This window comes from Lepidochelys kempii, chromosome 22 (genome assembly GCF_965140285.1).
Source record: "Lepidochelys kempii isolate rLepKem1 chromosome 22, rLepKem1.hap1, whole genome shotgun sequence".
Classification (NCBI taxonomy): domain Eukaryota; kingdom Metazoa; phylum Chordata; order Testudines; family Cheloniidae; genus Lepidochelys; species Lepidochelys kempii.
The window spans coordinates 10778751-10802001 of NC_136401.1; the positions used below are offsets into that span (position 1 = coordinate 10778751).

Sequence of the window (23251 nt, forward strand, 5' to 3'; positions counted from 1 at the left end):
GAGAAAACTGGATTGTTATAGTTATGTCCTCTAAATCAGTGGTTCCCAACCTTTACAAACTACTGTACTCCTTTAAAGAATCTGATTTATCTTGCGTACCACAAATTTCACCTCACTTAAAAACTACTTGCTTAGAAAATCAGACAAAAAATACAAAAATGTCACTGCACACTATTACTGAAAAATTGCTTACTTTCATTTTGTTTGTATGAAATTTTAGTTTGTACTGACTTCGCTAGTGCTTTTTATGTAGCCTGTTGTAAAACTAGGCAAATATCTAGATGAGTTGATGTACCCCCTGGAAGACCTCTTCATACTCCCAGGGGTACACATACCCCCGGTTGAGAACCACTGCACTAAATATTAGCTATTAATAGATAACAGCTCACTCGAGGAACCCAAAAATGGCTACAAATTGTCATTTGGGAAAAATGTTAGTCTCAGCATTTGGCAGAATAACAGCTGCAATTTGTGATTAAATCCCTTTGAAATGGAAAGATTCTATATATTATGACTGCACTGTTTTGTTTTTGTCTGGGATATTAATTTGACAGCTTTCCACCATTTATTCTGCAACTTATGTTCTTAACTCTTATAATAAAAGCTCTCTACTATCATTGTACCTACACTGATAAAAGGCTTGATTTTGGCTCAAAGATACAGTAAAGGGAGTTAAAGGTTACTGAAAGCACCAATCTTTCCAAAATGGTACTGTGAATGGACTGTGGCCAAACAATTTGGCACTATTAAGAAAATAATTATTAATAAACTGTTAAAATCACTGCATAGCATTTCATAAGTCAGAACAAAATACAGTTTCACCAATCTTCTGTGACCTAATTAAAAATTCAAGCAGACTTTCTTACATAAAATCACGAGTGCATGTATGTATACATATATAAAATAGTAGAAGTGGCTGTACCTATAGAGGAAGACTGTGGGCTGATCAGGAGATCTTCCTGAACTTGCTCACTTCCTGGAACTGTCTGCTGATCACTCAGAGAACTCTGGGATGCACTGACAGGCTGCGATACTTCTTCATGAACCTCCTCATCACTTAACCTTTCCACTTTGACACGCACATCTTCTTCAATCACAAGAGGTGAACTGGCCTTTGTGCTCTCACATGTCACATAATCAGTAATTCTTCTGGCTGCTTCAGATGGACCAGGCAGTTCTAAAGTCCTAGAATTCTCTACCTGTTTCACCTTCTCAGACTGAAGCCTTCGATCAATTCCAAAAGGAAAAGTCCAAGGAAAAGCTAAGGAAGAGTCTACTGGTTGATTTCTGGACTCTGCATAGGAAGCTGAAGGATTGAGCACTTGGGGGGAGTTCGTCTGTGTGTTACACTTAAGTGGACTTTCAGGAGACATGACTATGTAGCTTTTGCGCTTTCTTCGGGACTCTCGACAAACAGGAATGGCTCTTTCCACCACACTGCATTCGGAGGAAACCGGAGAAAGGCTGCCATCTCGAGATGTAAAGTTGCAGTTTGCACTGTTTTCTTGTCCTGCATCTAGCATCTTGTCTTGCTGGCTGTTGGGCGTATTCCATAAAATACTCGACTTCATGAATTCTGAGCATGTGCTAGCAACACTGAACATTTGCATGTAGCTGGCTGCAGCCAACACATCAATAATATTTTCTGTGTTGATAGACAGCGTGGCTGTGTAAGCATACTCCAGGAGGGGAATAAAGCCAGTCACTGTCACATGATGCAAATCTAATACACTCTTGCTGTCATCTTCTGCTTGGCCAACTAGCTTAGAGCGGAAGAAGTCACTGCAGGCTGCCAAGACCACCTTGTGTGCCCTGAAGATTTTGTCCTGTACGCGAATGGTGATGTCGCAGAAATGTCCATCATTGCGAAGCATGTTAAGTTTTCCAAGCATCTCCTGGCTGTGAGCAGGGGAATTATGAGTAAACGTTTTTACACCCATTTTTTCACTTTTTGCTGATGCTCTTTCACCATGCAACTGGTCACAAGTGTCCTAAAAAACAGACAAAAAACATTATCTTTTGTCATTTTTATAAAGATATTCTACACTACAAATTTCTACACTGAGAATTAAAGATTAGCGACTTCATATTTGCAGAGACTAATATGAAAGAGAATCTTCCTTTACACTAAAGTCCAGTACATTAGATCTTTTAGAATCCAGACTGTCCCATGGGCCAGGAAAAATTATGTGAGATTATATTAGATTTACTCAACGAGAATGCACTGAGTTATTAATATTTTGTAATAATGCAAACAAAATGTCAAAGTCAGATTATCTGAACTCAGCCAATAATATCACCTTTCACATCTCTGCTGTCACCTGCTCAAAGAAATAAATTGTGATCAGGGTAATTAACAGGGACACTTACCTGTTGAGATGGGAAATATGGTCTTTTAAATTAGTACGAATGCATCTTAAACCTGTATTTTTGTTTTCTGGAATCTGCTTAGTTATTAGTCTTCAGGGGCTTTGTGAAATGGTTCTGTAAACTGAAGACCCTGACATTAGTTTGGGCTGGGATGCAAATGCGTAGAATCAAACAAACTTCTCAGTGAAGGTTCTAAATAAAAAAGCTGTATGGAGTCCACTGTATGAATTTTCGGAAGACGGAGTTCAAGCTATCAAACATAGAACAGTTTTTGACAATAGCTAAGCTGTGCTGCTGGTAGCGAAGGCAGTGATTGCCTAAAGCTGTTTTCAATACATGATTTTGGACTAGGATGAGAGGTTGTTGAAAATTCCTCCAAAACCAAAATGCATTGTAAACCTCAGAGTACACTTCTGGCTTACCAAATCATATCTACAACGCTGGATTTTACATCTAAGGTAAAGCAAACACAGGGGATATAGCATCTTCCTTTGCATATCTATTGCTGAAACAATATAAACACAGGTTTCAGGGTAGCAGCCGTGTTAGTCTGTATTTGCAATAGATTTCCAGAACACTTCCAACTATTTTCTTAGGGACAAATCCTCTCTTTGATGCTAATCTAAGTAAAAAGGCTTGACAATTTCCTGGAGGTGTGGAAGACAGAGAATCCTCTCCTCCAGGATACAGAGGAAACAGTCTCAAGACATTATTGACTGTTTGAAACCTACACACCTCTGATTTCACAGGGGAATAAGATGGTCCAGTGACCCCAACTCCTCACTCTGCAGACATGTGGAAAGAGTCCTTGCACAGAGAGGCTCTGTGTGCATCTTCTGCTTCCATCTTTTGCAAGGGAACCATACGACTTCTGCTGCATACACAGCCCTCTGCAGTGGCAGAGGAGGATAGAATTGGTCTCCAAATGAGACCTAGTTTCTGAGGCAGCTTTAATTATGTATTTAGTTGTTAAAGGGGAAAACAAGCTATCATTTCAGTTACTTAAGGCCCTAAACATGCACTCCTTTCACGAACACAACTCCCAATTAAAGTAGGGACCCCATTTTCTTCTGTGTTTATAGGCTTTACACAGTTCAGAAGCAGCTGGATGCATAAATAAAGTGCTCCTCCATGTTTAAATATCAGAGACTGAATTATACCTGGTTGGTTGACAGGGGTAAGTCTCTCCTCCCTTCTAGCCATATTACCTCCCTCTCACACTCACAAATCTGTACAAGTGGATCTCATGCCCAGGAGGAGTTTTATAAGCTCATGGATGCAGGGGGCTGCCTATGTGGAATAGGTTACTGATCTGGAGCCTTAAAATATACATAAATAGTGGCTATCAGAACCTCCTGGTGAATCTCTCTCATTACTTACTCACTCCACTCTTAAATATGAGCCATATTTCCACCTCACATTATCTTGTTCCTGCCATTTCACTCTTCATATTGCAAACAACTTCAGACAGAGAAAAGTGTTACTCCTTCTGGAGCACAGAATCAACTGACTAACATTAACAGATGCAGTCACATGGCTAATCTATTTCAATAACCGTAAATTATGAGAAAAACTTTAACAATTTATGAAGTCTGAGTCAAATTATGAAGACAACTTGGATTTAAAATGAAATTTCACGCCACTGCGAAGGGAGAAATTAAGCATAAACAAAACACTTGTTAAGTGAAGGTTTTAGAGTAGCAGCCATGTTAGTCTGTATCCACAAAAAGAAAAGGAGTACTTGTGGCACCTTAGAGGCTAACAAATTTATTTGAGCATAAGCTTTCGTGAGCTACAGCTCACTTCATCAGATGCATTCAGTGGAAAATACAGTGGGGAGATTTATATACACAGACAACGTGAAACAATGGGTGTTACCATACGTCATCCGATGAAGTGAGCTGCAGCTCACAAAAGCTTATGCTCAAATAAATTGGTTAGTCTCTAAGGTGCCACAAGTACTCCTTTTCTTTTTGTTAAGTGAAAGAAATCATATACCAGTCTCATATCTATAGAGGTCTGGAGAGAGACAGCTCCAGAGGCTTAGTTTATGTTTATAGCTTTACTGAAGAACAGGAGAGGCAGACTAGAGTTTATCTGCGGAAGAACCACCAAAAATGAAGAGCTTGGGAGTGGATGGAGTAAGGGAGAACTATTCCTGATGCTACTTTGCAGCCAGGAGGCAGAAAAGTAGTAGAGATTCCCCCCAACAGCAACCTGGAGTGGAGTTGGGGTATATGTGTGGCGGAATGGAACTGGAAAAGTTTAATAACTTCCAGCCATAGGACAATATAAGATAAGACCAACTCTGAGAACAGAGCAGGGACAGCACCCTGAAAGAAACACAGGCATGCTGCCCCTTCCCCACGACTGGTGGTATGGGTGATGGACTTCTCACCCCTCATCTCTCAGAAAATTCAATTGTCCCACACACGCAACATGCTACACTACAGTGTTTTTTCAAGTTCAAAGAATAAACCACTTATATTAACTGTAAACATTTAAAATACTATTTTCAAAGAAGTTTAATAGGTTGATGCAACAGCAATTTCAAACTTTCCCTGACATTGTCTTTACTCTTATGGTTTGAGTGAGCCAGTCACACACTACTCTGTTGAAGTGTGACAAGAGTGCCTCAGAATGCCAGAACAAGGAGAATTTTCTGAATTGCCAATTGATGGGTAGTCTGATGATAAATGTTAGGGCACTGGGTTTTCACACAAGTTCAGTTTAATGGATTTTAAATCGAGTTAGAAGTAGGGTAGACCTTGATATTAAATCATTTAAGGTGGCCTCTCTCATTTTTACTGTTTCAAGACTGAAGAAATCAAGCAGTTACTTCCAAAGGAGAAAACAAAGTTAAAACCTCTGAATCAACAAATCACATTTACCAGTTCATGTCCTCTAAAGTACTTATTTTTCAACATCTGAGTTGTACGTAAAACTTGTGTGCCTGACAAACATATTTGAAACATATTTTCAAACATATTTGAAAGTACAAACTGTACAATGTATACTATGAACAAACAATAGGTCCAACTTCAGCATTCTCTATCTTATCCTGCTGGTCCTGTCTCATTACCAATACTTTTGTTTCTCACTTGCCTCCTGCTTTTTAATTTTTCTTTATACCTTAAGAATATCATCTTTGTGACACGAGATTTATAGTGTGAAATTGGTTCTCTCTTTAAAGGTGACACCATGGGCCAACTTCACCAGTTGTGCCTCCTTACAGCAAAAGTGGATTTAGCCCTATAACTTCAAAAATACACAAAAAATATTCAAGATGTTAGCTTTAGCTGACAGAGGCCTCCCATTTACACTGGACCAAGAACACTATTTGCTGAATTTCCTTTAAAACACTGTTCTAAGCCAGCTCAGTAGCCCTTTTTGAGCCTCAGTGTGGACAAACCTATGGTATTTAAAAAAAAAAAAGAAGTAGGGGAGGGCAGTCCAACACTGCAAGGTCTCCTTGCATACAATTACTTCAATATGAAATATTCAGTCTGCTGTAATGGAATCTATGGAATGCAAACCTGTCACTTTTAGAGGTAATGAGTGAATACATCAGGGCACTGAGCCATCAAGATACAAATTCAATGTTTTAACAGCCCCATCTCTGTCAGTACCGCATACTTAAAATCACAAGTGTCCAGCAGAATTACAGTTAAGTTATTGCCATAAATGCCAGTTACATTAAAACCTGAAACACGTGTTGAGCTGCAGTATTTCCACGCATATTGAAGAACTTACATCAAACAGACAACATGCAACAAACAATGGCTGAACGCAAGTTAAAGACATCAAACTACAAGTTTGGGGATAGTGTTGATTATCACAGCTTTCATAATCAGTCTGACGAGGCTACACCAGTTGCTCCACAGATGCTATATTTCTTTTACGACAGAGCTTGGAACTGTTATAATCAAGGATATTAGGTCTAAAAATTGATCTACCTTGAGAGTTGTCATGAAAGTAGTCCTTACTTTGTGAAGGCCACTGAAAATTTATTTCTGCAATAAACTACCATCTCTTGGCTTAAATAGTGATCTTTCACAAATCACCTTGCTGAAAGTTTTACATAGAGACACCATATACAGCACTTAGTTTACAAGAATCAATAGGGCTCAGCACCAAAAATATTAAATTTTTGGGGTGGGGGTAGGCACAATGTAACTCACAAAGCAGTACCTTTAAATTGTACTTGAAGCAATATCTATACCATTGTTATCTGAACGGTAAGAAACTCAATCCTTAGTTTGACTATTGAACATATCAGTGTCTCTACACACAGATCTGCTGTTACACTCTGTATCCACACCAGCACTACACTTAACCCTTTTCAGCAGCAATGCCTTCTGGAGCTGCATCTCAGAGTTCCCAACACCACAGCAAACTGCGGTGCCTCACGGATGACTACACAGGCCTCAGAGACTTTTGCAACTGCTCAGGGAAACTGCACACAGAGGGGTTAGTTTCTCAAAACAACAAAAATGATTAGGGGGCAACAAAAATGATTAGGGGACTGGAACACATGAGTTATGAGGAGAGGCTGAGGGAGCTGGGATTGTTTAGCTTGCAGAAGAGAAGAATGAGGGGGGATTTGATAGCTGCTTTCAACTACCTGAAAGGGGGTTCCAAAGAGGATGGCTCTAGACTGTTCTCAATGGTAGCAGATGACAGAACGAGGAGTAATGGTCTCAAGTTGCAGTGGGGGAGGTTTAGATTGGATATTAGGAAAAACTTTTTCACTAAGAGGGTGGTGAAACACTGGAATGCGTTACCTAGGGAGGTGGTAGAATCTCCTTCCTTAGAGGTTTTTAAGGTCAGGCTTGACAAAGCCCTGGCTGGGATGATTTAACTGGGAATTGGTGCTGCTTTGAGCAGGGGGTTGGACTAGATGACCTTCTGGGGTCCCTTCCAACCCTGATATTCTATGATTCTATGATTCAACTCCTATAACCTGTCCTGGAAAAATCCCAAGATTCCTCGGGGGTAGGGGGCTCTCAATTTCTCCAAGGTCCCAAAATCTATTATATAATTTCCTAGCATAGCTAATGTGGGCCTGGTGTGAGGAATGCCCTGCAAGAAGAGAGTCTCAGAGGAGTTCCATGACTAACTGCATCATTTCCTCATGAATGAAGGGAACACTCAAGCAGCAGTTATGGGTCAGGCCCACAAACACAGAGTGATTACACTAGATCAGTGGGTCTCAAACTTATTTGATCAGGCTCCCCTTCTTTGTGTCTGTAGTCATTTATGCCCCCCCGCCAAGTAGATATATCGCCAACCAACTCTGAAGTTAGAGGGGATCGCAGCGACTGCTGGCTGGGCACCCAGCTCTGAAGGCAGTGCCACGCCAGCAGCAGCACAGAAGGGAGGCAATATAAAAAGTGATATTTGTTAATAACAAAGATTATAATTGTTACTGTAACAACACACACCACCACCACCACTTTTCACAGCAGACTTATTGCCACCCTTACTTCTGCACAGCTGCTGCCACCCCAGGGCAGACAGATGGAGCCCCACAGCCTCCAGGTGAGGGATTGGGAAGGAGGGGGATGGGAAGGAGAGCTTGGGTCACCTGCTGCTGAAGGATTTGTGGGGGGGAAAGGGGGGGTGAGAAGAGGACAGCCTGAGCCCAGTCTGTCTCCCAATGAGGGATTTGGGAGATGGGGAGAAGGAGAGCCTGAACCCTGGCGGTGAGGCTCTGGCTGTCCCCTTGGGTGGTGAAAATATTACTTGAGACAGAATTATTTGAAGTGCAAGTAACAAATGAGTAGTTTTAAACACAGCTTTATTGGAAGTAGAGAGAGTAGACCAGATGCCAGCTTGTGACAACAGACTAAATCTGAAACTGAAAAGACAGTACACGGTGCATCCGGCATTACAAAACAAGGCCAAGAAAGCAATTCTTGCAATAAGACTAACATTAGCTCCCAAATGTGAATTTTTGTATGGACTATTGTAGTATACCCCCAACTAACTAGTCAGGTTTGCATATGTAACCTTAAATGCATTCTCCCAAAAAGAAAGCTCGGGGCTACTCTTCTCTGTAACATCTTGGAGGTAGCGGAAGTGCATCACTTCAGCGTGCTGTTTCTCATTCCTTCTTCTCTGCACTGGCATGCACAGGCTATGGTTGAAACACAAGTCTGCTGTTTAAAGTACCACAGCACTCTATTCTGGAGCGCATCGTTACATGGAGGTGAGGGAGCAGGTACAAGCAGTGCACATGAGGCAGAGGCAGCAGGATGGCTTGAGGGTTTGTGTGTAAGCACCTCAAAATCCCTGAAACTTGTGTCTTTGGAATTCACCGTCCTCCCTTTAAATCTGTGAGAACGAACATATTCGGCCACAGTCCAGCAGTCAAACTACTTGCCATCCTCTCTCTGCAACCTGAAGTATCCTTCTCAGCTGGAGCTTGGAAAAAGCAGAGGTATGACAATGCCTGAAATTCAGGCAATCTGCCCTCTTTGGAATCGTTCTCCTGGCATGACGACTGTGAAGCATGTCCAGTTAGGACATGGTCTTCTTGATTCAAGCCTGGGATGAGCAGCATTAAGAGGGCCTGTAGGAAAAGCCAAAAGTCTATATCAGTGTCCACAGCAACATACCACCAAATCCTTTCTGGAAAGGGAAAAACAGACACTTATCTCCACTTTTACATTCCAATACATAATTTCACCAAGAGACATGGGCAGCACTACCATAAGCTACTGCCTTCCCTTTATGTTTCCCAAAGACTATCAAGGCATTGGAATTAGATCCTTAAAAACAATATTTATCTTTTTTTTAAAAGGGGGGAGCTGCTCGAGAATGTCACCTGTACAGAAAATCAAATATTGGTAATTTCTACACATTTCAGACTGTCTGACAACATGTTGCAGATTCCAGCGTATGAAAGGCCCCAGGTGTTTCAGGCAACAAGAGGAAAGCTAATGAGCTATACCAAAGAGTCATTCTGGCATATGAAGACATTTGCTGGATGCTCGGAAAGGCAGTGTCACCTGTAAAAGATAGTGGGGGTAGAGGAAAAGCAGGTCATCTCTGTAGGCCTCAAGAACAATGTGGAATATTGCATAAAAGGGAAAGTTTCTGATCTTGTGCCAAAAGGGTGGATACTGATTAACTCCAAAAACAGATTAAGGTAGAGTGTCTGTAGTATCTGCCTCACGAAAATAATTTTGCCTATACTGCATGCATGCAGTGCCTGCAAAAGTGCACTCTCTCTCATTGCTCTGAATGCACTTCACACTGCTATATTTTCTTATAGCATATGATCCAAACCAATCAGATAACTTCAGGGAACTCTAGTTTGAAAATAACTTGCATTGTCCTAGTGCTACTCTGGAACGTGAAAATGCATACATGGAGTAATCTCCACTTGTTTGCTTACCTGTGTAAGTGGGATGTCATATTGGGGTTAAAAATGCCACCTGCAACTCCTGTATTCTGGGAATGCCTCTGCTTGTGTTAAAGTATGGGTTCGCAACTAGGGTGGGAGTATCACAACCACCCACCCTTTCTTTATGGCTAGATGAGAGAGGGTGTATCACAAAACTGTTCCTGTGGTAAGATGGGGTACCACTGGAAAAGGCTGAGCGCCATTGTTTTAAAGCCACAAAACCCTCCTAGTTAAGCCTCAGTGCACTGTGTGTGCAGTTCACTTTTGAAATTTTTCCGATTACCCATTTTGCCTGCCAGTATGTGCCATGCCAACAGGCAGTCATAACCAATGGTAGAGTGGACATTCTTTCCTCGCTCAGCAACTGTGCCCCAGGAACCTTGCCAGAGATATCAAGGGGTAGAGAGACTGGGTGCGGGTCGGTGGGAAGGAGGTGGCCAGAGTCCAACCAGGAGATTAGATTGCAACCGGGATGGAACCTGAGGAGGCCACAGAGATGGATGGAAAATTGTGCGCCCAAATGAAGCTGTATCTGCCAACGGCTGCCTCCACAAAACCTCACAATGTCTCCACCCGAAGCCAAGTAAAGGAGTATAATAAATAAAAGGAACTTACCAGGCGGTCCATTAAGTATACCAGCCTTGTACTGGGGCAGAATCTCATAATTCAATTCATTTCATGGGGAAATGGACAAAACATTGGCAACACTCCTGGATTTACCGTTCTTTGTCTTCTTATAGGCCACCTTCATCCCCTTGATATGGCTTTCATTCTGGTCTGGGAAATTTCCAGGTTGGCATGATGACTTGAAATCTCATTGTAAGCCTTGTGATTTCTGTTAAAGGAATTCTGCACTGCTGGTGCCTTGGCCCAGAAGACAGCCAAAATTAAGATGCCCACAGCTCACACGCTAGGAGCACTGTGGGTAGCTAGCTGCCAACATTATAGTTTTATAGCAGATAGATAACTAATTTACAGATGAAGCATGAAGCAGTTTGCTGATCAGTTGCAAAAAGAAGTTGGTTGCTGTGGAATCAGTCTTCAGCTGGAATGCATGTGGCCGTTCAGGGAAATTTAAACAAGTAGCTGGTTTTTGGCCTTGCTGACCCCTGAGCAATGAAGATTAGCTACCTAGCCAAAGAGGTCACTCCTGCAGTGCAAAGGGTTATGGAAGACCAATTTGACTTGTGTGTTTTAACATGACATTAGCCTCCATCCACACGGACAGTAACACAATAAAGCTGACATGAATGGTCTTGGTCATGGTCAGCCCTAGCAAGAACTCCACTGTTCGTGGAACCTACTGGAACCTAGACACAACTGAGTGACTTGGATTGGATGCAGGTTGCACTAGAATCATACTAGAGGGAACACATGATGTTAAATGCAATTATAGCTTCCAGTCTACAGAAAGGTCTAAGTATCAAAGCTGATCACATTTTAGGCATGCAAACCTTGTCACTGCTCCTTTCATTAAAATCAGTTTAAAGCGCTTCAATTTCAAACTGTTGCAATTACAGCCAAACGCTGCTGCCAAATCCGCATGGTTCAAACTTTGTTCTGAGGACGACTAGTTATCTCCATTCGCAAGGAAAAACTGCTAGGATGAAGGGGAGAAGAGTCAGGAATATTCAAAAAGACAGTCTCATTTTGTATTAGACCCCTGTCAGAAATCTTGGTGGCACTAGTGGTACTTTAATTCCATCCTCCAAAATAAGGAAGACTATAATCCCCATTATTTCAAAAACATAGTAAAATTTCTGGCTCTTTCAAAGACCAGTAATTAGATATAAAGTAAATATTACATCACATGCAACTGCAAGAATTTTGGCAAAATTAAGAAAGAATCCATGTGCCCAGTAAAACCACAGAACTACAAGTAGTCTGGAAAATTCTAGAAGCCAGAAAGGAAATTTTTCCACTGTAGTCAAGTTCATTTATTCAAATCTGAAAATAAGATGTTTACACGATCAATTAGCTCAAGAAAATCTTTGCAGTGTTTCTTTGCAGCAATGTGTGTGCACTCATATTTTAAAAAACAAATACATTTCCTGATATATAAAATATTACACCCAAACCACAACCACCTACTCCGCTGCAAACATTCTCCAGAGTTTAGCTCATTAGTACCCAGTTAGAGAATAATTCATTGCAAAAAAGCCACATTATTTAAAACACTAAGGCTGCACAGTTAGTTGGAAAATTAAAAATTTAACATTCTTACCAAAAAGCCATATGTATAGTAGTATTCTCAATTCCCATTTGAGAAATATGCAGATTAACAGACCTATTTATTTTCAACATGCACAATATATATGCCCTACAACACACAGAATACTCACGTTGGCCAGTTTAATATTCATGTAAAGAATATTTTCAAGTATGTTTGCATAACTGGGATTTAGTTACCTAAATTTAAGCACCCAAGATCAAACCTGTTGACTTTAACATTACGCTGATCTATTTATGTACACAGTATTTTTAAAAGAAAAAATAGTTACATTTGTCCATTTTTGCTTCTTTATGATGTATAAAGGTGTGAAAGAAAATTGACTTTAACATTACAATGTCCCTGTTTATGCTACAAGTCTACTGAGATTATGGCACGACAAGAGTGAAACCTGAGCAACTGAGGGTTTGTCTAGACCAGAACTTTTTAAACTCAAATAAACTGATAGCCAGTTAATTCGAATTAGCTAACGCATTTGTAAATGCCAGTGTGGACACCCAAAAATGTTTGTCCAGAATACTCATTTACAAACATATTTGCCATTTAGGGTTTGCTATAAATTAACTCTGGATTAAAATATTCTCATCTGGGAACAGACTGAGGGAAAGGACCTGTGTCATACTGTTTTGGGTTTTTTGTTATTGTTAGGTGTTTATTAACATCTATTTTGATTGTTTCTTGGGAGAAAGGCACTTTGATATCTCCACCCCTTCAGCTGCTTATTGAGAAAGCCGTTTTAGGGCAAGTCTACACTACAAAATTAAGTCAACCTAAGTTACATCAATATACAGCCACCACAGTAATTAAATCGCTTTTGCATGTCCACACTATGTTCTTTGTGTGGGCAGTGCGCGTCTGCAACAGTAGCGCTTGCACCATTTAACTGTCAGTGTGGGGCATTGTGGGACAGCTTCTGAAAGGCAGCAACAACAGATGTAAGCACGCAGGGTCTGCACTGACATTGTGTTGACCTAACTACACTGATGTAAGCACTACACTTTTTGCGGAGGTGGAGTTATGAAGTCGGTGTAATGGGCAAGTTACATAGGTGGGAGCAACATTTTAGCGTAGATCTGGTTCCCAAACTTTAACAACCTGTGAACCCCTTTCACTAAAATGCCAAGTCTCTCAAATTCCCTCCTGAAAATGAATATTTCCAGGAATTTTCTCCTTTACCTGAGTATAAATTATAAAAGCAGTGATCTTGGAAATATAAAATTTGTTTTTAATGACATGCTTATTTACACACTATTATTATTATTAATCATTACAGTATTTTTATTACATTATGAAAACGGCAACACTCTTCCTAGAGCTAACTTTCATAGCTTGTATCACTTTGAATAAGCCTGTTGTTGTAAGACAAGGCTCCTATGTTTCATCAAGGAGTATCCAATGTGAAACAGCATGAAGGTATTTAAGAAGCCAACTCAAAGAGTTCCTCCTACACAAGCATTCAGGTCTTGAGCAGTCCGGGAAACACCACACGTTACAACAAAGTTTAAACTTGTTCTTCATAATAATTTTAAAAACAATACTAGCTGCCTATTAAATTTTAAAAACAGCAAAAAAAAAATATCCACCTATCTTTCCATTTCTTATAAGGAGTCTTGAAGTTTAAATCTCCTCAGTGTGATAGATATGCTTGTTTTGATCTGCTTAGCTCTTGGAAGCCCAGAGGCTCCAGGCTGCCTGGGATCCCTAGGGACAGATCTGTCCACCATTAGGGAATTTCCCCCCCCCCACCCCCCAAGAACTCCTGGGACATTTGGGAACCTCAGTTTGGGAACCACTGATGTAGATGCTTACAGTTAGGTCGACGTAAGCTCTAGTGCAGACCAGGCCTTAGACGTCCCTGGTTTTGCTGGAAGTCCAGACTTGATATTCTAAAGTTTTTGTTTTTTAAACAATTAATTCTTTATACATCACAAAGCAACAATCCCCTTCATCTCCCTCTCCTCCACCCGTGGCGCCTTCCCCCCCACCCCCCCCAAAAAACCCCCAAAAAGACAGACAGACTTCTCTTCTATGCAAGGTCACTTCTAATAACACTTCAGTGATCCATGTTAGGCTTTGAAGTTCACTCACTGAGATTAAACAGGTGGTGGTGAGTTTTGCACCTTGTTCATGTTATTACATGGCTTAAACAGCAGAACCAGACTGGAAGGTACAAACATCTGGGCAATATCTTTTGATTAGTCCATCAAATTCTATCAGAACTCTCTATTATTTACCACATTTTCAGGCACAGGTGAGTTCTATGGGAATTTTGGCGGGAACTATCATCCAGTCTTAAGATACAGATATTTTTTGTAAAATATGCATTTTTTCATAACAATTGAATATCCAGTATCTGCCTTGGTTTTATAAGACATACAATATTGCTTTGATTTCTACTTCCTTTACAAACTTATTTCCAATACTTTAACACTGCAGGTTTTTTCTTTAACTGTGAGTTAATATAGCTTAGCAAGTGTTATTTTTACCTTTACACTAATTAGTCAATCACAGTCATTTCCATGTTTTCCATTTAATTATGGTGTAATATTTAGAATGTGGAAAAGAAAGAGGGCCATCATTTTCCTCAATCCATTTCAAATATTTAAGTACAGAGGCTCGAATTGTGGACTTGTCACACCTTGGTGCACCAAAATGAGCTCCTAATACATTTTCTCTAATGAGGGTTTAAACAGATTAACTGTTCTCACTAATCTTTTGACAAATGCAAGAAAAAAGCACCTGTCTTTTCATCAACTTGAATATGTTGTCTACTACCATAACCTAAATTATATGCAAGAAAATCCCCCAAGAAATTCCCATCCTTCCGATGTCACTGTTTTTGTAAATCATGTGCTTTTTTTAATCTTACCACAACTTTCTTGAAATTCTGGCAGAAGTATTTGAGATCAGCGCTTTCAGAGAGTAGAATCTTATCAAGCGCAACTTGAAAGATAACCTTTAGATTTAACTAGGGCTGGCGATTAATCGCAGTTAACTCACGCGATTAACTAAAAAAAGTAATTGCAATTAAAAAATTAATCTTGATTAATCACACTATTAAACAATAGAATACCAACTGAAATTTATTAAATATTTTGGATGTTTTCTACTTTTTCAAATATATCTATTTCAGTTACAACAAAATACAAAGTGCACAGTGCTCACTTTATATTATTTTTTATTACAAATATTTGCACTGTACAAATGATAAAAGAAATAGTATTTTTCAATTCACCTCATACAAGTACTCCAGTGCAACCTCTTTATCATGAAACTTACAAATGTAGAATTATGTACAAAAAAACCCCGTATTCAAAAATAAAACGTAAAAGTTCAGAATCTAAAAGTCCAATCAGTCCTATTTCTTGTTCAGCCAATCGCTCAGACAAACAAGTTAGTTTACATTTGCAGAAGATAGTGCTGCCTGCTTCTTGTTTACAATGTCACCTGAAAGTGAGAGCAGACGTTTGCATGGCACTGTTGTAGCTAGTATCACAAGATATTGATATGCCAGATGCACTAAAGATTCATAAGTTCCTTCATGATTCAACCACCATTCCAGGAGACATGCATCAATGCTGATGACTGGTTCTGCTTGATAACCATCCAAAGCAGTGTAGACTGACGCATGTTCATTATCATCATCATCATAAGTCAGATGCCACCAGCAGAAGGTTAATTTTTTTTGTGTGTGTGGTGGTTTGGATTCTCTAGTTTTCACATCAGAGTGCTGCTCTTTTAAGTTTTCTGAAAGCATGCTCCACACCTCATCCTTCTCAGATTCTGGAAGGCACTTCTGCTTCTTAAATCTTGGGTTGAGTGCTGTAGCTATCTTTAGAAATTTCATGTTTTTTTAAACGCACAATCAATTTTTTTAATTACTTGACAGCCCTAGATTTAACCCGTTGCCTTTCAGAAGTTGTATTTCCAAAACAAAGAATGGATCCTGGGATATGGCCTGTAAGTTGTCTTGTGACCAGCAGGTCTTTCATGTGCAGCCTCACTCGATCCACTGTCAACAAGTGTTGGGAGCTTTACAATCTTTTTCATTAAGACCATATCTAGACTAGAAAAATAGGTTGTTTAAAAATGTTTGAATATGTTTTCTTAGCGTCCCCCATATTTGACCACAAACAAGTAAGAACACTTATAAACGTGCTAAATCCTGTTGACACTACTGCTTAAGAATGTTTCCTTGTCTAAAGGTAGCCAAAGAAAATTTACTGTACTAAAAAGGGGAAGAGTAAAATTGTATTTGACAGCTGTCTGTGTAATGCAAGTAAACAAGTAAACAAACCAAATAAATATTTTCCTCTTTAATCCTTCAATTATAATAATGTGGCAATATTTATTTCCAAACACTGGGGTGCTTCAGTGCTACAACTTCTCAGACATTGAAGTTTGAGAACTCAGCTGAGATGGTGTGGTCAAGTGGTCTGTATGTCTGACAGCAGAATACCGAAAGCCATCTTTTAGGCAGAACTGAAGACTGCAACTTGTTTTAGGGGCAGATCAGGGAAACGTACAAATACACTCTCAAGGTCAATCTGCAGTGTTGTAATGTTGACCTCAACACCTGGGAGCTCTTAGCCCATGACAACAGTCAATGGCAGCATCTCTACTATCTCAGACTGAAAGACTGAGAGCTCGCAGATTGCTGCAACCAAGGAGAGAGGGCATAAAGATAAAAGCAACACACACTCATCTACAATGGTCTTCACCTCTGGCACTTGTGGATGGGGCTGCAGGTCCAAAGCTGGTCTTTGGTCCCATCTCAGGACTCAGAATAAGTGACTGTAGCTCACCCATCAAACTCAATGGGAGACTCCATCACAGTACTCTCACTTACGCTGTTTAGAATAGCAGGCAAGTAATTTTTTAAGCAGTGTAATTTTTAAGATGATGTCCCATTAACAATATCTGAACAGTAACTGATTACAGGTCTTGTTTTAGAATGAATTTTATTTTCACGTGGTAAAATAATCAGCATTTGAAAAATTGTTATGTGGGGGAACCACTTGACATCCCATGAAATAACTAGCAAAGCTTCAGGGCTCTGCAATTTCTGCATAACGACAACAGTAATCTGCAAAGTGTAGTTGCTGACCTACCAGAATTAAAAACAGAATTGTTTCACTTGGTCTGAAAGTGCTTAAAGAGACACTACCAGCTTAAACATGTAAACAAATTTACTTGTGTTACTATCAAATAAAAACAATACACAATTTAGTCTTTGTTATTTATGAATCTGTGAAGCCCATTTCACGTTTGGGCTTAGGTTTGATAAAAAGCTTGACGTTTATAACATTTATGTTTGGACCAAATTAAGTTGATTATTGTGCTCTTAAAAGGCACCACATGTAAGACCAGTGTGCAAAATGAACCTGCAGATTTTCTTCTAGATGTAGAACTTATATCCTATATAAGCGTGTCAATTATCTGAACACAAAGAATAGTAATAGTCATACCTAGATCACTGGCATAAACATGATTACAAGCTTATGCTCAAATAAATTTGTTAGTCTCTAAGGTGCCACAAGCACTCCTTTTCTTTTTGCGAACACTAGAGTTGTTAGGATCAAAGTTTGACCTTTGTGACCTCCCACCGCCTCCATACACTACACCTTTATAACAAATACTTAACTGTTCCCAGCCCACCATCAGAAGCAGTACATGAAGATGATACTGAAAATGACAAATAACAATATGCAAAGAGAAGGGAGAGAAAAATAAAAGGAAACCAAAATACAATTTTTAACTTGTACGGTTCTACAAGCCACTGTGAGAAATGATATAAACCTCTGATATCTGGCACATGGCAGTGACCACTGAGTGAAGCAATAAAAAAAGCTTTGAAAGAGCTAATTGAAGGAAGTGATTTTCTATCGATTTTCTGCAGTTGCATACAGCTTTTCAATCAATGTCAATTTTAGAAGCTCTGCAAGTATAACTACTATACAAATTCAAATTTATGACAATAATATTCACTCTTACGAACCTAGTCTGGGTAAACTCCACCCCAATTTAAAAAGCTATTTGTGGACGTGCTGTGTAAAGGAAATCTAAAGCAAAGTGGGATGCTTAACATGCTTATTTGCATGCCAAAACACAATTATAGTGCAGCTCACTATTTATGCAAACACTAGTGTTTCAACTCTGGGAAGAAAAGAAAAACTTGAACATGCTTGTGTATGCATCTTTAAGTTTAAAAAGATGTCTATTTACAGAACAAAACTTCTGTCCCACTTAAGAAAACAAATAATATGAAGCTACGAAATTCAGCAGAATCTCAATTATTCAAACCAAACCAACCTGAACCCCCTATCTGAAAAGTCACATCCCCTGGGGTTTCAAACAAGGTAATATAAGATTCAAACTTCAGTTTTAGGAGAGAAAAGCCGAGGTTACACTTTGAAAATCAATTCCTTCTTCACTTCCTCTGAGAGAACAGAGCCTGGCTACTTGGGTTGGTTCCCTAAAGTTCCTGGGACAGTAGAACTTCACTACCTGAAGAATTCTCCCTCATTCCTGCTCTGAGACTTTACTCCTGTCACCCGAAACTCTGATAAAATTATGGGATAGATTCTACACTAATATACAATTGTAACTTCATACATGACAGCAATGATTATGACAGGTAGGACAGTTTTGACAGTTTGCTGGTTTTATGTGTTCTATGTCTAAAGTTTACTTGCAAACAGATTTCCTTTTATAACAATTGATATCCTTCCTTCTCTAACTTCCGTAACAAGTTATTGGGAAAGCGTTACACTCTTTTTGATAAAATACAGTGTGAACCTCCATGATTGGGTTTCTTAATGAGCTATGAAGCAAAATGTAGCCCTCCACTTCACACCCCAATAATCCAAGTCATATTAATGCCAAAGCTAAAGAGAAAACTGCAGTAACAAGAAACTACATGTAATATATTTGTGCTGGGGCTGCGGGAGAGATCAAGACACACATGCAAAAACTTAAACAAGACAACAAACAGGAATCATCAGTCCAATAGATAGAACAGGCAGCATGGACTGTCATCAACTCCTCAAAGTACCAGACCTATACTGTATAAACAAGTATACAGACACTTTTTCAAAAGAAAGTGGATTTAAAGAGTCCTGAACAAATTTAAGCAAGGAAGGAATACAGCTCTGTCTCAGCACAGTTAACATTAAGGGCTTGTCTACACTGGCAATGCTCTTTCCCAGCATTCTAAAAAAACCACCTCCACAAGAGGCGTGGCTCCCAGCGCTGGTGCATTGTACAGCGCTGAAACTTGCTGCACTCGGGGCGGGGGGGGGGGGGGGGCACAGCAGGGGAGGGCCCAGGGGCTAGCCTCCCCGGCTGGGAGCTCAGGGGCCACGCAGGACGGGACAGACGTGGTCCGCGGGCCACAGTTTGCCCACCTCTGGCCTAGGAAGAACTCTGTCCTTAGCCCTGGAAACTGAAGAGTGCTCTGTTTATCCACAGAACAGGCAAAGGATGAGCAAAAGCAATGCAAGTGTCCCACATTTTTCCCCTTGTACAATTGAGTCTGCAAGGACTCCCTCTATGGGTATGAGCACAGTCTCCTCATGGCTATTCAGTCATTGGCCTAACACTGCCACTAAACTTGCCAATTAGTGTGTTTTTATTGTGACACGGGTTCCCTGTACATTAGAAGTTGGACTCTGTATCACTGCAGGGACCCTAGTTTTCTTCTAAATCTTTGTAAAGTGCTATGCAGAGTCTAAAACTATGTAAATATAATAACTAAGGCTTCGTGTTTGTCATAGAGGTCACGGATTCCGCAACTTTCCGTGACCACTGTGACTTCTGGAGCAGCCCATGCAGATGGTCCAGGAGCCCCCTCACCAGCTTGGGCAGCCCCTGCACCAGTCGCACCTGCCACTGCTGGGGAAGTCTCAACCCTCCCCCCCCCGCCCCCGGCAGCAGGAGTTTGGGTGGGTGGGGGGCCCTCAGGGTTGGGGTGTGGTGCTTACCTGGGGGGGGCTCCCCAGAAAGGCCACAGGAACTCCCCTCCTTCAGTTCCTAGCTCCACATGCTGCCTCCTCCCATAGGCACCACCCCCGCAGCTCCTATTGGCCACGGTTCCCAGCCAATGGGAGCTACAGAACCTGGGCTTGGAGCGGAGGCAGCAAGTGGAGCTAGGAGCTGGAGGGCACTGCTTTCCAGGAGCTAGGTAGGGAGTCTGCACCAACCCTGGCAACCCCCCTCCCTCCCAATGCGCCCCGCCGGGCCACACCCCCAGCACCCATAGTCCCCCCCGTTTTAAAAACCCCCGAGTTTTAATCAGGTGTATATAGTAAAAGTTATGGACAGGTCACGGGCCATGAATTTTTGTTTACTGCCTGTGACCTGTCCATGACTTTCACTAAAAATACCTGTGACTAAAACGTAGCCTTAATAACAACCACACTTAAGTCATCAGATGTTAACAACTTTATGTCATTACTAACATGGGCTGGACTCAAACCAGCAAATGAGGGGGGTGGGGGGAGAGCCTGTACAGAGTCCATTACCATTCCTGAGCGCTCCAGTACCCTGAGGTACATTACTTCTAAATGCTATCAAACATGTTTCCCAAAAGACTTGCTCCTGGCAAAAATCCCAGTCATTTTAAGCCATCTTCCTGTAAAGCTATTTTTATATATAAAATCCAGGTATATAATATGCTAGATCAGCGATTCTCAAACTTCATTGCACCGTGACCGTCTTCTGACAACAAAAATTACTACACGATCCCAGGCAGGGAGGACCAAAGCCCGAGCCTGCCCAAGCCCTGCTGTCCTGGGTGGGGGTGGAGGTGGGAGGGGACAAAGCTGAAGTCCAATGGCTTCTGCCCTGGACAGGAGGCATGTAACCTTAGCCTTGGGCAGTGGGGCTCGGGCTTGGGCTTCAGCCCCAGGCAGTGGGGCTTGGGCCGGAGACCCAGCAAGTCTAACACCAGCCTTGGCGACCCCATTAAAATGGGATCGCCACCCACTTTGGAGTCCCGAACCACAGTTTGAGAACCCCTGTGCTAGATAATCTGCCATCTACTTCATAAGTGCCCTCTTCAGCCACCTTTAGCAGCCTGAAAGTCTTCCTCAATATCCACAAACTTTCCACTAAAACTGCTCTTAATACAAATGAACAGGAGTCACACTTTTGCATGCAAGACATTGTACTCAGTAATTACATTGTCAATACAGATATGCTATCAGAGAATAAACATCCATTTAGTAAGATGTTTGTGCTTTAAAGAACCTGCCTTTATTCATTCCTCTCAAATAAAATGAATGAAACAGTCTTCAGTTAAAATACCTATTCCATTATTCACAGTTCATCTACAGAATTTGATTTCTTCCAACTTCAAATTTAAATAAAACTCATGATTTAGCTTAAGCAGACTTTTCTTTCTAATACATGTTACAAACAGCCTGTCTGTAAACACAATATGTAGTTTAAGAGGCTTCCTTAGTAACTTGATTAGATGGAAGCTAGAAGAAGGAATGTTGCTAACGCTTTAGAATTCTTTTTTCTCTCTTCTATAGTGGTATTAGTTAAAGCCATTTTTATTTTACTACATTTTTATATATCCCACCCATCGTTTTTCAGTGGTCCACTTTTATGCCCATTTGACATGGCACACTAAGCATTTGTTTTCTTCCTGAGAGTTCATTGTATCAATTTTAACTACTAAACAAGTTAAAGACAGTGGACTCTGCTGGAGTTTAGTCAGGAGCAAGGCCCAGATTTTTAAAGGTATTTAGGCACAGCTGTGCTCGGCATCACAACCTGTCAATGGTTTAGAAGCCTGTTTCAAAAGGTTTCAGACACTTAGGCGTCTAAATTCCATCAATCAGGTTTTGTGATACTGAACACAGAAAACCCTAAATACCTTTAAAAATCTCTCCCTAAGTGCACAGAGGTTGCATTTTCATATTTATTCCAAAGTATATTAAAACAAACCAATTCCCTTTTAACTATTTCATTATTTCCAAATATAATTGTTGAAATACTTCTGATGTCACTACATATTAGTAAGGCATACCAACCACACGCTTTCTTCCTTGCAATTTTACATGATCCTTATAACAAAACATTTTCAGAGACATACGTGTTTTTTAAGGTGGTGTCCCTTTAAAAGACAAATTCCACAACTTATGTCATAATATTTAAAGTAATGTAGATCGTAAAAGCACTGTTCAACTACATAATTTCATTTAAAAATGTGTGTGCTCTAAGCATGAAAGTATTCAGAGTTTCTAAAGTCTGGCTCTCTGCACAGGCTGAATAATTTGGGATAACTTTCTTGCAATGGATAAGACAGAAGTATGTCAACAGAAATTCACTTCATGGCCATGTTCAGAAAGTGTTAAGCAGCTTTTTGATAACTACTAGCTTGGATTCCCATCAGTTTACTGGCAATTTCTTCCACACCTGACCTTTTAAAGTTGTGACATGTGCGGGTGTTGTAAAGCAATTAGCTACTTGTGCAAGGGAAATGTTTTTGCTTTACTACAAGTCCAGATACTTGGATGAGGGGTGCCACGTAAGTATTTAGAACAAATACATTATGCACTCTTTAGTATAACAGGAAAGCGAACAAAAATAATCTGAATGTACTGCCACTAATGAATACTAGAAACCATTTTTCAGAAAAAGGTTTGCTACACACCTGATAGGTTTCAAAAACAGCCTACAAACCACAATGCTTTTAAAAGAAACGAAGGAAAGAGCTATATAGACAGGCTAAAAAGAGAAGATCTGGCACAGACAGACATTCACAAAATGATGCTTATTTTAGGTCATCCAAGTTCATGGATTATAATTAAGGCTCACAAATGGAATCCATCACCATTACTTAAAAAGCTGATTCTTCATCATCAGAGACTTGCAAGCATCCCTTAGATTTCAGTAGTTCTCTCATCGAATCCATTCTTAAAAACACACCATTTCACTTTATGGCCTAGAACTCTCAGCTTCCTTTTTTGCACCCCAAAACGAAATTCTTTGGTTTACACAGAATACCTTTACACTACTATTTTCCTATAATTTCAACTGTTTTCTATTTTTTCATTTTATAGTTTTATAGAGTTAAGAGGTTTGATTTTTTTATTTCCTAGCAGACTTCTCAACACCTAGGTTGTATAGTACTGAATGAACATATACTGAAACGCTCAAGTGGATTGGTACAGAACTGATGTGATTTACCAGGAACATACAGCAAAGAAGGTGCTACTGGACTGCACAAT

General features: G+C 40.3%; 1 protein-coding gene across 7 annotated transcripts in view; it reads right to left on the reverse strand.

Moving 5' to 3' along the window:
* Positions 1-23251, reverse strand: part of ZBTB44 (zinc finger and BTB domain containing 44) — a 154285-nt gene that overhangs the window by 124094 nt on the left and 6940 nt on the right. For 6 of the 7 annotated variants that reach the window (XR_012155952.2, XR_012155950.2, XR_012155953.2 and 3 more), the window contains exon 2: positions 923-1991. Coding sequence is in view for 3 of the 7 variants with exons in the window: in XM_073321185.2 (XP_073177286.1) it covers positions 923-1940 (1018 nt within the window). In the remaining 4 variants the exon portion in view is untranslated. Of the gene's footprint in view, positions 1-922; positions 1992-3105; positions 3261-23251 lie in introns of all 7 variants that reach the window. The other variant, XM_073321186.2, reaches the window with a different exon arrangement.